The sequence below is a fragment of the Zalophus californianus genome, chromosome 3, assembly GCF_009762305.2.
Source record: "Zalophus californianus isolate mZalCal1 chromosome 3, mZalCal1.pri.v2, whole genome shotgun sequence".
NCBI classification, from domain to species: Eukaryota; Metazoa; Chordata; class Mammalia; order Carnivora; family Otariidae; genus Zalophus; species Zalophus californianus.
The window spans coordinates 192,871,876-192,884,745 of record NC_045597.1 but is presented as its reverse complement, the minus strand read 5'-3'; the positions used below and the strand labels follow the sequence as shown (position 1 = coordinate 192,884,745).

The window sequence follows — 12,870 nt, the reverse complement described above, 5'->3', positions numbered from 1 at the left end:
AGCCTACGCTGGGGGAAGGTCGAGAGCTCTTGTCTGAGCTGAGCATGGGAAGATGTGGGTTTCAAGACGGATGCATCATCCAAGGGTTTGGCTCATGTGTGTTCCCCTCGTCTGGGACCCTGTGGTTTCCACCCCCCGACAGAGGGCTGTTGCCGGGCAGTGTTACCCACAGACCAAGGAGAGCGTGAGAACAGCTTTCAGGGACCTTGACCCCAAGGGAATGTTTATTTTTAGTGTGTCCGTCAGAAATGGAAGAGCGGCCCACCTGTCTGTCTGGCGACCCTGAGCTTAGATGAACTAAGCTGGGACAACATTTGAAGCCAGGAGCACGGAGCCGGCTGCACTGAGCTTCCAACACCTGCCGGATGTTTCCGATGGCACGTTTCACATCCACACATCCCCCAGAATGACAGCCGGAGTCTGGGCCGCCCTTCGTGGCTTTGGAGGTGACTCGCTCATCTGCCACCCCATTTCCGTCTCCTGAGAGCCCTGCGGGTTGTCTGGAGCTTCCTTGACTCCTTCCTCACAGATAGGGAAGCAGAAGAAGAACAGGTCATGTGTTAATGCTGGGTTTCGTCAGATCAGAAAACCGTCTCTCTTCCTCCTCTGGCAGTGGGAACGGGCCCGCGGGCAGGTTTTCCAGCCTGGGCGGCTGTGACAGTGACCCTCATGCTCACCTGGATGCCCAGAACCTTACACCTGGTGGTTTCTATGTTCCTCAATGTCATTGTAAAGGTTACTATTTGGATGTGGATTGTTATGATGCCAATAGATCAAAACAGGTTTCCCTTTCCCTTCATAAAATTCTGCACTCGTGACGATTGTTAGCAGACAGTGATCTAATTTCTGTTTGGGTGGACTCTCTTAGGACTTTTTACATCACAAACAGATAGGAAACCCCGTTCAGATGGATGCGAATGGGCTAGGGCCATGTCCTTGGGGGAAGATTCAGGAACCTTCAGGAGAAGTTTGATCCAGCAGCTCCATGATGCCAGGGGACAGAGAGCCCTCAGTCCTGCTCCCCCTGCATTGCTGGCGGCACCATAGCTTCTTCTTCAACCCAGAGCTATTTTTGACCCAGAGCTAAGTGTCCCCAGGCCCCCGGGGTGATGGACTGTAGCGGAGGCCATGTGTTGGAAGGCACCCGTCTGGGAAGCCACTTGCTGAAGGGCTCCCTGAGAAGTCCGAGGCTTGCAACCCTGTAAGGTGGGGTGGCCCCAAAGAGGCATACCTCCCCGCAAACCATTCCCCGAAAGCCCTGGGGCCCAGACAGTGCTCAGAGAACGCCCAGCAGGGACTCAGCTGCCCCTCTGGGCCAGCTCCTTGCTGCTTCCCACCCCATGGGCCTGCCAACCCCGTCCTCGAGATGCCAGGCTTCCACCCCGGCCAGCTCAGCGGCCCGCACCCCTCGTGCTCATGCCCACCACCTCTTCTCCGTCTTTCCACGCACCCTCTGAGCTCCCCAGGTGCAGACAACGGTTGACAGAGGGCCCTCCATACTCCTCTTGGCAGAACTCTGTGCCCTCCCCTCCCCTACTGTCTGCTCTCCTCGACCCCTTTCCTTACAGGCTGCCCGCTCTCCTGCACCACACGCCATAGCCCGGGGCTCCCAGCATCCCCCAGCACTGACCACTCACAGACCCCCTGCCACTCCCCCAGCCCCCAAGGTGGTTCCTCCTCCTGGAGTCAGGCTGCCCGCGCCCTGCCCTCCACATTCCAGCTGGCTGCTGGTGGGCTCTCCTGGGATCACAGAGCACCAGCTCCTCTCCCTCCACGCACCCTACCCAGCAGCTTGGTGGCCGCTCCTCCACGTCTGTCCTCTCGCTCACGGTCACCGCCTCAGCAACCTTGCCTGGCCCACCACACGCTTCCCCATGTGCTGCACAGTCCAAACCCCAAAGGTCTCCTGGACATTTCACCTTGCGTGTCCCAGCCTGGACTTGAATGTCACCCGCCCTGGCGGGCCCTGCTCACGGAGGAGGGGCTCTTTCACTGTCCAGAGCATGAGCCCAGCAGCCCCTGTGCACTTCCCTCTCACCTCCTCCCGGCTCTGCACCTTCTGGCTGGTCCCCCTGCTCCCGAGCACCTGCTGCTCTAGTCACCGGCCCCTCAGAACCCGGGGAGGTGAGGGTCCCGTCACTGCCTGCCCCTGAGTCCCTTCCTGTCTCAGCCTCCCTGAGCACGAGGCAGTGTTGGAGTCATTCTTCTGCTTGTTCCTTGACCTGGAGCTTATCTGGGGTGCCCCGGGAAGGCCTGAGAGCATCAGAAGTCCCTCTTCCGAAGCACCTGCTTTGAGCACGGCCCCGTTTTCCTTGCTCGGTTAGACGTTCATCTGAGCTGAGGGCTCTGTACCCCCGCAGCCCTGCCCGCTCCCAGTAGGGAAGGCACCCTTGGGGAGGCTTGCCGGGCTGTTCCCCTGAATGTGGGGGGGCCCAGCAAGGTGAGGGGAGGAGGAGAGGGCCTCAGGGGCAGCTGAGGGGCGTGGGAAGCAGAGGTACCTCTGCTGCACCTTCCTGTCCTCACCTGAACCTGCTGCCCCCTTTGAGGGCCCAGGACGTTTGGCTCAGCTCAGCTGTTGCTAACAGCACGCTCACTGTTTCCAAACAGAAACCAAAGACCATTTGGGAGTTGGGGTGTGTGCAGAGAAAACATTGTCCCTGGATCTCTTTGCCACATGGGTGGGTAGGCTTGTGAAGGGAGGCTTTTAGCCCTAAAATCAACCACAGGGAGCACTCAGCGTGTGTCATCGAAGTGGTCACACCATCCCTGCGCGGGCCCCGGAGGCTGCAAGACGCCCTCGGGTGACCCACCTTCCGTGCACAGCTCACCCGCACGGAGGACCCTACTATGATATGACCCTATTGTGAGTCGAGTCACGATGAGATCTGCGTAGATCATCTTATTGCCGTGAAGCCCCGTGAGAAAGGCCCAACGGGGCTTCTATCCCACTTTACAGCAGAGAAACCCAGACCACAAATCTAGTTTCTAACGGGGCCTCTGCCCGACTGGTTCCGGGAACACGGTGTGACACATAACACAAATAACCAGCCGTGTTTCTTTCAGGCCCAGACGGCTGGCAGCTCGGGGTGCAGCGGGTGAAAACTTCTGATGCTCAAAGCGAAGACCTTGGTGGGGTGGGGCCGGGCTGAGTCCTCAGGGACGTTGGTCTAGTCCTGGTGAGAGTGAGGCTGGGCCCTGCTCTGGGACCCAGGCAGGCCCCTTCAGAGGGGTTCCAGCCCACGCCCGTCTGGGACACCATTCTAAGCCTCTGTTTCTGTGAATTGTCTGGAGACCACTTAGAACTGACCCCAAAATGGGAAGCTGCCCCTGACATCCAGTCCCGAGAGAAGGCTCATGATGCTGACGATTCACCTCCCTTCCAACAAAACTTTGAAGGAGCCGGAGTGTTCTGGAGCCGCTCCGGAGAAAGTTCTCGAACAAGGAAGAGGAAGGCTTAAGGTCAAAGAGCGCAGGCTTCGCGGATGGGACGTGTACCCACAGGGCGGTGCGGACTGCAGCCTTTCCCTCCCCTGACGTGGGACCTCAGGGTTTGGGCAAGCTGCTGTCTGAATGCCTTTGATTTTGTTATTGCCTGAGGAGATGGACCGCATTCGCCACGTTCCAACTAGAAACACCTCGAGTGTGAGAAGACCCGAGGGCTGTTTCAGGTCTGACACTAAGGGGACCGCAGTTAAAGCAGGCCGTCTCCCTCCCTTCGGCTGGCTTGCGTGAAGCCCGGTACTTTGGGGAACATTGAGTTTCTATGGCCCCTGCAACATCAAACTTTGACGGAGAAGCCTCAAGATTAGTCAATTTAATTGACCTGAGGGGCCAAGGAAGCACTCAGAAAGGCAGGAGTCTTCCACAGCCGCTCTGGACACACAGTAGGCAAGAGTCCAAGGGCTGGTCCCACTTGCCCCCCCCGCAGAAAGGAACTCCCCAAATGCAGTGAACTTTCCAGAAGACTTGAGACCTAGGAACCCTGCTGGGTGGGGGCAGGACCGTGGCATTCTGCCCCCAGTCTGCATTTTTAAGCAGAAGCCCTGCTTGTGAAGGATTTGTGTTTTTGCTCTAGGCCGGACGTCTGGCTTCTACAGGAGGGGTGACCCATCAGGTGGCAGCTTGCCAGGGCTGGGCACAACATCTCAAGTGGAGTGGAAACCCAGACAGACATCCTCTCCTGTGGGCCGTAATTCGGCAATTAGCCCGGAGCCCCCTCTCCCTTCCATCAAGCAGAGGATGGCTGTCTGTAGGCAGAGTGCTCCGAGGGGTCTGCAAGGCCTTCTCCCGCCTTCCCACAGGCGGGGAGGGGAGGGAGGGGCCAGAGGAGGGGCCACGCAGGTCACTCACCCTTGTGTCCACAGGGAAGTTTATTCCATGGTCCGCACCATCAGGAAGACCAGGAAACCACATTTCCCATCATCCGTTATCATCCTTGACCTCACGGTGCCATCCGTGTCCTTGTTTGCACCTTCACCTCCTTCCCTCCCACCGGGAGGTCTGGCCACGGGCTGCGTGGGAACCCATAGTTCTGCCCACACTGCGTTTGTAAGCTCAGGAAGGAAGGCCGACCCCGTTGGTTTCATGCATTTCTAGTCTCGTTTCACTTTCTCATTTTATTCTCAACAAAGCCAACACACGAGCAGGGGGCTTTACAGCTTGGGCTAGGGCTGTCCTAACAGAGCACCAGGCACAGGGTGGCTTAAACAACACATTTGCTCTCTCTCTTCATGCCGGAAGGGAGGAGGGGGGCAGTCCGAGACCAAGGTGTGTGCAAGGTTGTTCCTTCCCGGGTCCCGAGGAAGAATGTGTTCCAGGCCCCTCTCCTTGGCTTACTGATGGCTGTCTTCCCCGTGTCTTCGCATGGTCTTCCCCCCATGCCTGGGCCTAATCTCCTCTCCTTATAAGGACACCTGTCACATGGGATTGAGCTCACCCCAACGGCCTCACTTTCACCCCTGCAAAGACCCCAGCTCCGAGTAAGGTCACCTTCTGAAGCACCAGGGGCTAGGACTCCAACATAGGGTTGTGGGGGGACTTAATTCAACCCCTAACCAACTTGAATGGCTTTCACAGGGCACTCAGTCCACCACCATGGCTAATAGAAGGGGAAACTGAGGCAGGGAGTGGGAAGGTGGCCAGCAGCAACAGCTCCCATTCTAGACACTCAATGGGTGCCAGGAACTGGGTTGGATGTAGTTCGTGGGTGGCCCCAGCTCAGCCCAATGCCCACCCTAGAAGCAGGGATGTCGGCACCCGTGATGCCGATGAGGACACCCACAGCAGGAAGGGTGGGGAGCAGAAATCAACCTCAGGATGTGAGTGCTCATCACTTCTCTTATCTCCTCATTTGGTAAAGTTTTCTGTGGGTGATAGCTCCCTGAGCCTTCTCTAGGTCCCGGCCTGGCCCGTGTGTCTCCCCTGTACCTGAGTCACAGGCAGATGTCTGTCCTGCCCCTGTGCATGCTTCCACCCTGGCACCTGCCCACTGCCTCCAGGATTTACCTGTGATCATAAGGAAACCACCTACTGCCGAGATAATCCAGATCACCAGTGGGGTTCCGGGAAGCTTGTGGGAGAAAGCTGTGTCCTCAATGTGTGGCAAGAATCCTGACATCTCTCTGTCCCCAGCCACGTCCAGTATTCTGGCAAAGACTACCCCTGCTGCCCCGAACTCACTCCCCCTTCCTCACCCCCTCCACCCCCAGCCGTGTCTCCCCACCCTCTGCATCCCTGACGTCCAGACACTGACAATACCCAGGACTTGCACTCCACACATTTCTATGTCCCAGACAAGGAAACAGAGAGTTTCCATTGCTCTTCTTAAGCTCTGGCAACGGTGGGTCATGGAGTCAAGACAGCCTGAGGTTCTCAAGACTCCAAGTCGGTCCCTCCCACTCACCCTCAGGCTGGGAAGGAGAGGACCAGGCAGGGTTTCTGATTCTCCTGGGCCACAGTCCAAGGTAGAGAGCACGTCAACGAAAGGAGTATTTGAGCAGATGGACCCAGAGCACACGGTCAATGAATAGAACATGAATGGAGTCAACGTGCCTGCACCAAGCTACATGCAGGGAGCGCAAAGGTGAATGTGTTAGTTGGAATATAAATCCTTGGTCGCACCGTTCCTCGAATATTAAGGATTGATGTTTCTGTCAGCAGGGGACGAGTTAATCCAACAGCTTCTATCCCTTCCAGGAGGGCCAGAGGCTGCTGCGGGAGGAACAGCGGCCCAAGCGCCTGCAGCCCGCTCATTTCCACGCGAAACCTGGACACGGAAATGCTCCGTTCAGTGCCCTTCCTGGGACGCGTGTTCGCGTCATCTCCCGAGATGGTAGTCTTGGCTTGGTCAGTCCTACAGACCCAGATGGACTTGGTCGTGCCTTCTGGAAAATGCTTCCAATGACTTACGTATTACTACCTTTTCCCCTTATTTCCGTGTAACCTTTTGGGTCTGTAGTTCTCTTATCTCTGAGGAAATACCTGATTTGGTAAAGGAAGGGAGCCGCACGCGGGTGAGGGCGTTCTTAGACCAGGTGCAGACAGCTGGGCGGGGACCCCGGGCTGGGGGAGGACCGTTCTCTTCCCAAGGGCCGGGCCCGCAGCCAGAGAGAAGCCCTCCAAGTGCGTTTGTGTTCGGTGGGGAACGGGGTCCAGGGGCAGAGGGGGAAGTCCCAGGTCCCAGGGCAGGACCTCAGTCTTTTCCACGGACTCTAGCCCTGGGGTCCCCTGCTGGAGGCCCTGAGCTCCATCCCTGGCTCCCCCAGGAGAGGCAGAGCATCTTCTCTCACACTGGCACCCCTCGTCTCCAGCACCCCTGTGATCGCGCCTGGCCAAGCCGTCTGCCCTGGGCCCGGACCTGGGCCTGGTCCCCCGCAGTGGAGGCCCAGGGCTGGCCATGACACAGGCAGGCCAGGCATCGGCCCCAGCTCTGGGAGGAGAAAGCCTGAATTTTGCAATTCGGAGGTCAAGAAAGCAGCTCTTCATGGCCACCCCATCTGCATGTTCTATGTGTTACTGTTTGGTGGGGTTTGTCTTTTGAATCACTTCAAGGGGAGGTGCCGGCACGTCTAACGGCCCTTGCAGGACCCCGAGGACTGCACAGGGCAGCTCTGGACTCTGACGGGGCCACAGCGGCCCAGATCTGTGTTCCCAAGGCCTCTGCGAGGGGTGTGCGTGTGCGTGCGTGCACACATGCATGTGTGTGTGTGCGGGTGTGCATTCCTGTGTGTCGTCAGTGCTGGGGCTCGTGCTGCAGGGCATCAGGCCCCCAGGTGGATGCACAGGAGCCCTCCAGGGGGTGCCAGCCCTGAGGGAAGCCGGTGCTGCCTCGAGGTCCTTTCAAGGAGCCAGCCAGCTGATGGAAGTGGAGGTCTGGCTGGTGCTCCCAGAGCCCCTGCCCTTCCCGTGGCAGCGGGTGGTCGTTCCAGTGGAGAAGGAAGATTCATAGGCCACCACTGTCCTTGTTTCTAGAATCCTGTCTGGGAGCCGGCTGGGCTCTGCGTGGTCTCTCGTCCACGGACAGCTCTGCCAACAGCCCCGGTATCCGCTGTCCGCCAGGAGACAGGCCACCGGTGGTTCAGGGTGGTGACCTGGCGACTCGCAGTCCCCCAGCATGCAGCCCTTGACCTGGAGGATACTCACACCTCCTACTGGTGCTCACAGATCCGGCAAAGAGCTCCGAAGGCCAGCAGCCGGGGATCGGGGCGCGGGCGGGGGGGGGGGGGGGGTGGGCCCGGACTCCCCGCCCCTCCCGGAGCCGTGTCTGCACTGTTAGCCTGCCCTCCGGGACCAGACCCCAGCCAGATTCTCCTTCTCAGCTGCAGACCGTGGCCCTTCTGGGGGTCCTGTACCCCAGTACAGTGCTCCAACCTTACCTGTACACACAGGTGCTCCTTCCTCACCTCCCCCTGCTGTGTGTACAAGGCTCCGGGGGGGGCGGGACAGGTGCCTGCAGAGCCCACGGTTCACACAGGGGTTCCACGTAGTGGGACACTGTGAGGAGGCGGGGGCGTGAGCGCGGGCGTGAGGCGGCGGCGGGGAAGGCTTCGCGGGGCCGGCAGAGGAGCGCCGACCTTGGACGGCGGGATGGGACGCGGGAGGGACGCAGTCGGACAAGCGGGGGGCGGTCTGGAGCGCCGCTGAGAAGCGGGACGCCCGGAGCGGCCGGGGCCAGCCTCGCCTGCCTTCCCACACCCGGGCATGTCAGCCTCGGACCGTGTCAGGGACGGTAGCTTCTAGGACGCTTTACGACGACCTAGGACGTAAACTGCCTCCCACATCCTTCTTGTCCCTTCTGAAGGGACACAACCGTCCGTCCGGCGAGCCGCTCCGATCTTCCCGGGCCGACTCCATGCTGCGCGGTACAGAAGAGGAGAGGGAGACGGAGCTGCACCGACATCTTTATTATTCCTGGGAGGGGAGCGGGGTACACAGCCACGTTGCAGTCACCGAGCTTGTTAAAAATATCTCAATAAATAAAACAAATAAGCAACATATACACTGAAACAGAAAATACTTTAAAAATGGTTAGCTGAGCAAATCATGAGAGAGAAGAGGCGAGGCGTGAGGAGGATTCCAGGCTTACGTGGAACAGTCATGCAGAGGCTGGGGGCCGGGGGACGCAAGGTTCCTTCTCTGAGAGCCTTGGTCCAGTTCAAACAGAATGGTACAGGAATGCATTTCTGTTTTATTAAAAAAATATACATTAAAAAGGCACTTAGAGGGAAATACAAACCCAAAATTTCAATCCTTGTAAGTATGTTCCTGAATCTAGAGATTTTCAGAAAGAATAAATCCCCCCCTAAAAAAAAATAAAACCCAGAAGAAAAATCCAAACAGTGGCAAGGATGACAAGGAACATGTCACCGGCGAGAAGGACCGTGAGTGCCGCTTCCTCTGTGGGGACCGACTCTGGGGGAGGACTGTGCGGTCCGGGGTCTTCCATTCGATGCTGCCGTCCCCTTGTCCAAACGCTGTGCTGGAGAGCAGAGGGGGAGGCTCCCTTGAGGTTGTTCAGGTTTCAGAAGTGACAGACGTGGAGGTGTCCCAATTCCACTTGAGCCTCAGCCCCACAGGACAGCCTGGAAGACACGGAAGAGGGAGGGTGAGACCCCACTGCATGCAGGGTGTACCTGTGTGGTCGTGTGCACATGCATGTGGTGTGTGTGTGGTGTGTGTGGTATGTATGTGTGTGCGGTGGGTGTGGTTGTGTGTGGTGTGTGTGGTGTGTGCGGTGTGTGTGGTGTGTGTGGTGTGTGTGGTTGTGTGTGCTGTGTGTGTGCTGTGTGTGGTGTGTGTGGTTGTGTGTGGTGTGTGTGTATGTGTGCTTGTGTGTGGTGTGTGTGGTGTGTGTGGTTGTGTGTGTGCTGTGTGTGTGCTGTGTGTGGTGTGTGTGGTTGTGTGTGTGCTGTGTGTGGTGTGTGTGGTTGTGTGTGGTGTGTGTGTATGTGTGCTTGTGTGTGGTGTGTGTGGTGTGTGTGGTTGTGTATGTGTGGTTGTGTATGTGTGTGTGGTGTGTGTATGTGGTCTGTGTGCTGTGTGTGCGGTCTGTGCTGTGTGGTGTATGTGGTTGTGTATGTGTGGTGTGTGTGTGTGCTGTGTGTGCAGTGTGTGTGCTGTGTGTGCGGTGTGTGTGCTGTGCGTGCGGTGTGTGTGGTGTATGTGGTTGTGTATGTGTGGTGTGTGTGTGTGCTGTGTGTGCAGTGTGTGTGCTGTGTGTGCGGTGTGTGTGCTGTGCGTGCGGTGTGTGTGGTGTATGTGGTTGTGTATGTGTGGTGTGTGTGTGTGCTGTGTGTGCAGTGTGTGTGCTGTGTGTGCGGTGTGTGTGCTGTGTGTGCGGTGTGTGTGGTGTATGTGGTTGTGTATGTGTGGTGTGTGTGTGTGCTGTGTGTGCAGTGTGTGTGCTGTGTGTGCGGTGGGTGTGGTGTGTGCGGTGTGTGTGGTGTGTGTGCAGTGGGTGCGGTGTGTATGGTGTGTGTGGTGTGTGTGTGCGGTGTGTGCGGTGTGTATGGTGTGTGTGGTGTGTGTGCGGTGTGTATGGTGTGTGTGGTGTGTGTGCAGTCCTAAGCCAGCTCATCACACGTCGATTCTAGCACCCTCCATTGTGATCAAGAAACAACTGTCCCACGTCCAAAGGCCCCGCAAGGGGGTGCAAGGGTCTGCAGGAGCGCATGTGCATCATTAAAATGCCGCGGTGCCACCCTTGCCTGTGGCGTGCAGTGTGAGAATCTCTCCAGGGGCCACGCCGGGCGTCTCCGCCAACCCCACCCCCCCGCCGCCGGCCTGGCCAGTGAGGCACCAGGTTGGGAGCCAATCCATTGACCAGGGCCCCGCTCTCCACAAAGCCTCCTGTAAGGAAGGTCTGCCTACCCAGTTGACCTTGTTGCCTGGAAAGGAGGTAGGGGTTCAGATGGAAGACTGGAGGGAGTGGCAGAGAGAGGGACCCAGCGGTGGGGTCCCCAGACCGCTCCACCCACAGGGCTTGCTGGAGAAGATGTGCTGGGAAGAAGCTCGAGGCAGGGTGAGTGATCCCCAGACTTTAGAGACTCGTGGCTGTTTTAAGCCCAAGGTCATGAGTCCTGGTGGTGGTAGCCCGGGAGGACAGGGGATAATATTGCTGGGCATGAGTGTCTGGTCAAAGACCTTGACACCTGCTGGAAAGGTCCCACACCTGGATGTTGAAGGGACGGAGGCTGAGGACAGGTGGGCCCCACACCTTGCTCCAAGGTGGCAGCTCATGGCTAGGACCGGCTGTTCTGGGGGCTGGGGGCGGCCGATCGCCTCGTCCTGCGGGACCCCAGTCCTACAGTACACGTGGCTAGTTTGCAACCAACCCTGAACCGATAGCATCCTTCCCAGGAGACCCTAAGCTTCGTTAGGGATTCTTGATGACGGGCTGGTGAGCGCTTTGGGTCCCACGTGATCTTTAGTGCGTACCCGAGGGCCTGATGCACAGGGAGTGCGCTTCTACATCTGGAGAACAAACACCAGAATAACCAGATAAACCTCATAACCAAAGGAGACAGGTCCATCCATTGAAAGCCCTTGAGGGCTGCCCTGGCCGTGGGGGTAAACTGATGCATGAGACAGGCCTCCACCCTGATGCCCCGAGGGGGAGGCTGCCGGACGGGCTCTGCGGCTGCAGACCTAAGTGCCGAGGTGGGAGGCTGGCAGGGGCCTGGAGGTGGGGAGGAGTCAGGAATGGCTTCACCAAGGAGGAGGCTGGGAGAAGGGTCACCATGAGGAATTTCCCTCCAGGACAAGAGGTCGAGGACAGGCAACCCCAGGTCCTGGGACGATGATGTGGAAAGGTACGAAAACACAAAGGGATCTTTGATACAGTGACAGGGGACATCTTCAGAGCAGTGTGTGTGTGTGTGTGTGTGTGTGTGTGTGTGTGTGCGTGTCCCTGATCCTACTGGGCAGTGGGCGGCAGGGGGTTTCCTCCTGTCCCTGTACCCCAGCTCCTTCCCTACTGATCCCCAGAGAACTCCAGAAACCCCTGCTGAGCCAAAACAAAGGTCTGAGAAGGCCAAGACATGTCCCCGAAAACTCGGGGTGTTTTCACACACACGCTTCTTTTCTTTCGAGCCCAGAACACTCCAAATACATCCGCCTTTCTAAGTGGTCCTGGGCAGAAAGTCAAAGGCTGCTCTCTCGGAGAATGTGGTTGTAATTAGATAATTAATCAGGGGGGCAGCTAGAGAAAGCTGAATGGAAGCCTTCCTCAGAGGGAGGGAATAATTACAACAGTTTTTGATATATGAGCTGCGCCAACCCTCCAAGGGGAAATACAGGATCATCCATGAAAAGCCAAGAGTGACAGAGTCTGTCCCCCAGTCGTGGTGAGTTTCAGGGTTTGCTGCATGAGCCCGCAGGGCCCAGGACACAGGCAGAGAGGAGCAGGTTCATTAGGCTTCTTGACCGAGAGCCTGTGGGCCTGGGCCCCTTGATGTCACCCTGACCCCAGCCATGGCTGCTGACACGGGCAGCGTTCTTGGCAACAAATACAAAACATCTGGGGCCCAGGCCCGCCTCCCGGATAGAACAGCCACCTGAAACCGTATGCATGTGCCCTGTCTGAGGTCCACTCTGCATCTGCCTGCCTTGCAGAGAAGGGGGGTGGCGGGCAGAGCTACAGAGCAGTGGCTACGCTGAGAGAGTGCCCTTGCCCCTCTCTCCCACACCAGTGCCTGGGGCACTAATGCACAGTAAAGGGTCTTAACTGACTCTTATTAAGGACCTGACTTGATTGACCCTTTTAGGACCTAACGCAGGAAGTGAAACACCAACGCAAATTCTCCAAAAAGTGAGATAGGGGGCTTAAGGGGGAATTTATTATAAGGCCTTCCATCCATCCACCCACGCACCCACCATCCTACCATCCACACATCTACCCACCACCCACCCTTCCTTCTTTCCCTCCTTCTATCCATCCATCAATCCATCATGCCATCCGCTCATCCTTCCATCTACCCATTCACCCACCATCCCTTCCTTCCTTCCATCCATCCACCATCTACCCATACACCCACCCGCCCATCCTGCCATCTAGCCACCCGCCCTGCCATCTAGACACCCATCCACCCTCCTCCTTCCATCCATCATCCATCCATCTATCTATCCTTTCATGCATCTTTCTAACATGTAGTGAGCATCTATCATGTGCCAGAAATGCTACTAGTTGTTTAAAAAGCCCAGAAAAGAATCAGAGAAATCTAACAGGGGAGAAGAAACATGTTTGAAAACAACTAGAACACAGGGTAGACAGGGACAGCCTTTCTAAAGGAAATGCCAGTAAGACTCTGCAGCCAGAAAGGAAAGGGACAAAGTACCCTGGAACTTTGTTGGACTGCCAAAAAAAGCTGAGTA

The 12,870-nt window shown here is 57.4% G+C and overlaps 1 protein-coding gene across 3 annotated transcripts in view; it reads right to left on the bottom strand.

Moving 5' to 3' along the window:
* Window positions 1-8,341: 8,341 nt before the first annotated feature.
* Window positions 8,342-12,870, bottom strand: part of TWIST2 (twist family bHLH transcription factor 2) — a 50,610-nt gene continuing 46,081 nt past the window's right edge. For 2 of the 3 annotated variants that reach the window (XM_027590718.2, XM_035726757.1), the window contains exon 2: window positions 8,388-9,080. Coding sequence is in view for 1 of the 3 variants with exons in the window: in XM_035726757.1 (XP_035582650.1) it covers window positions 9,020-9,080 (61 nt within the window). In the remaining 2 variants the exon portion in view is untranslated. Of the gene's footprint in view, window positions 9,081-12,870 lie in introns of all 3 variants that reach the window. The other variant, XR_004819978.1, reaches the window with a different exon arrangement.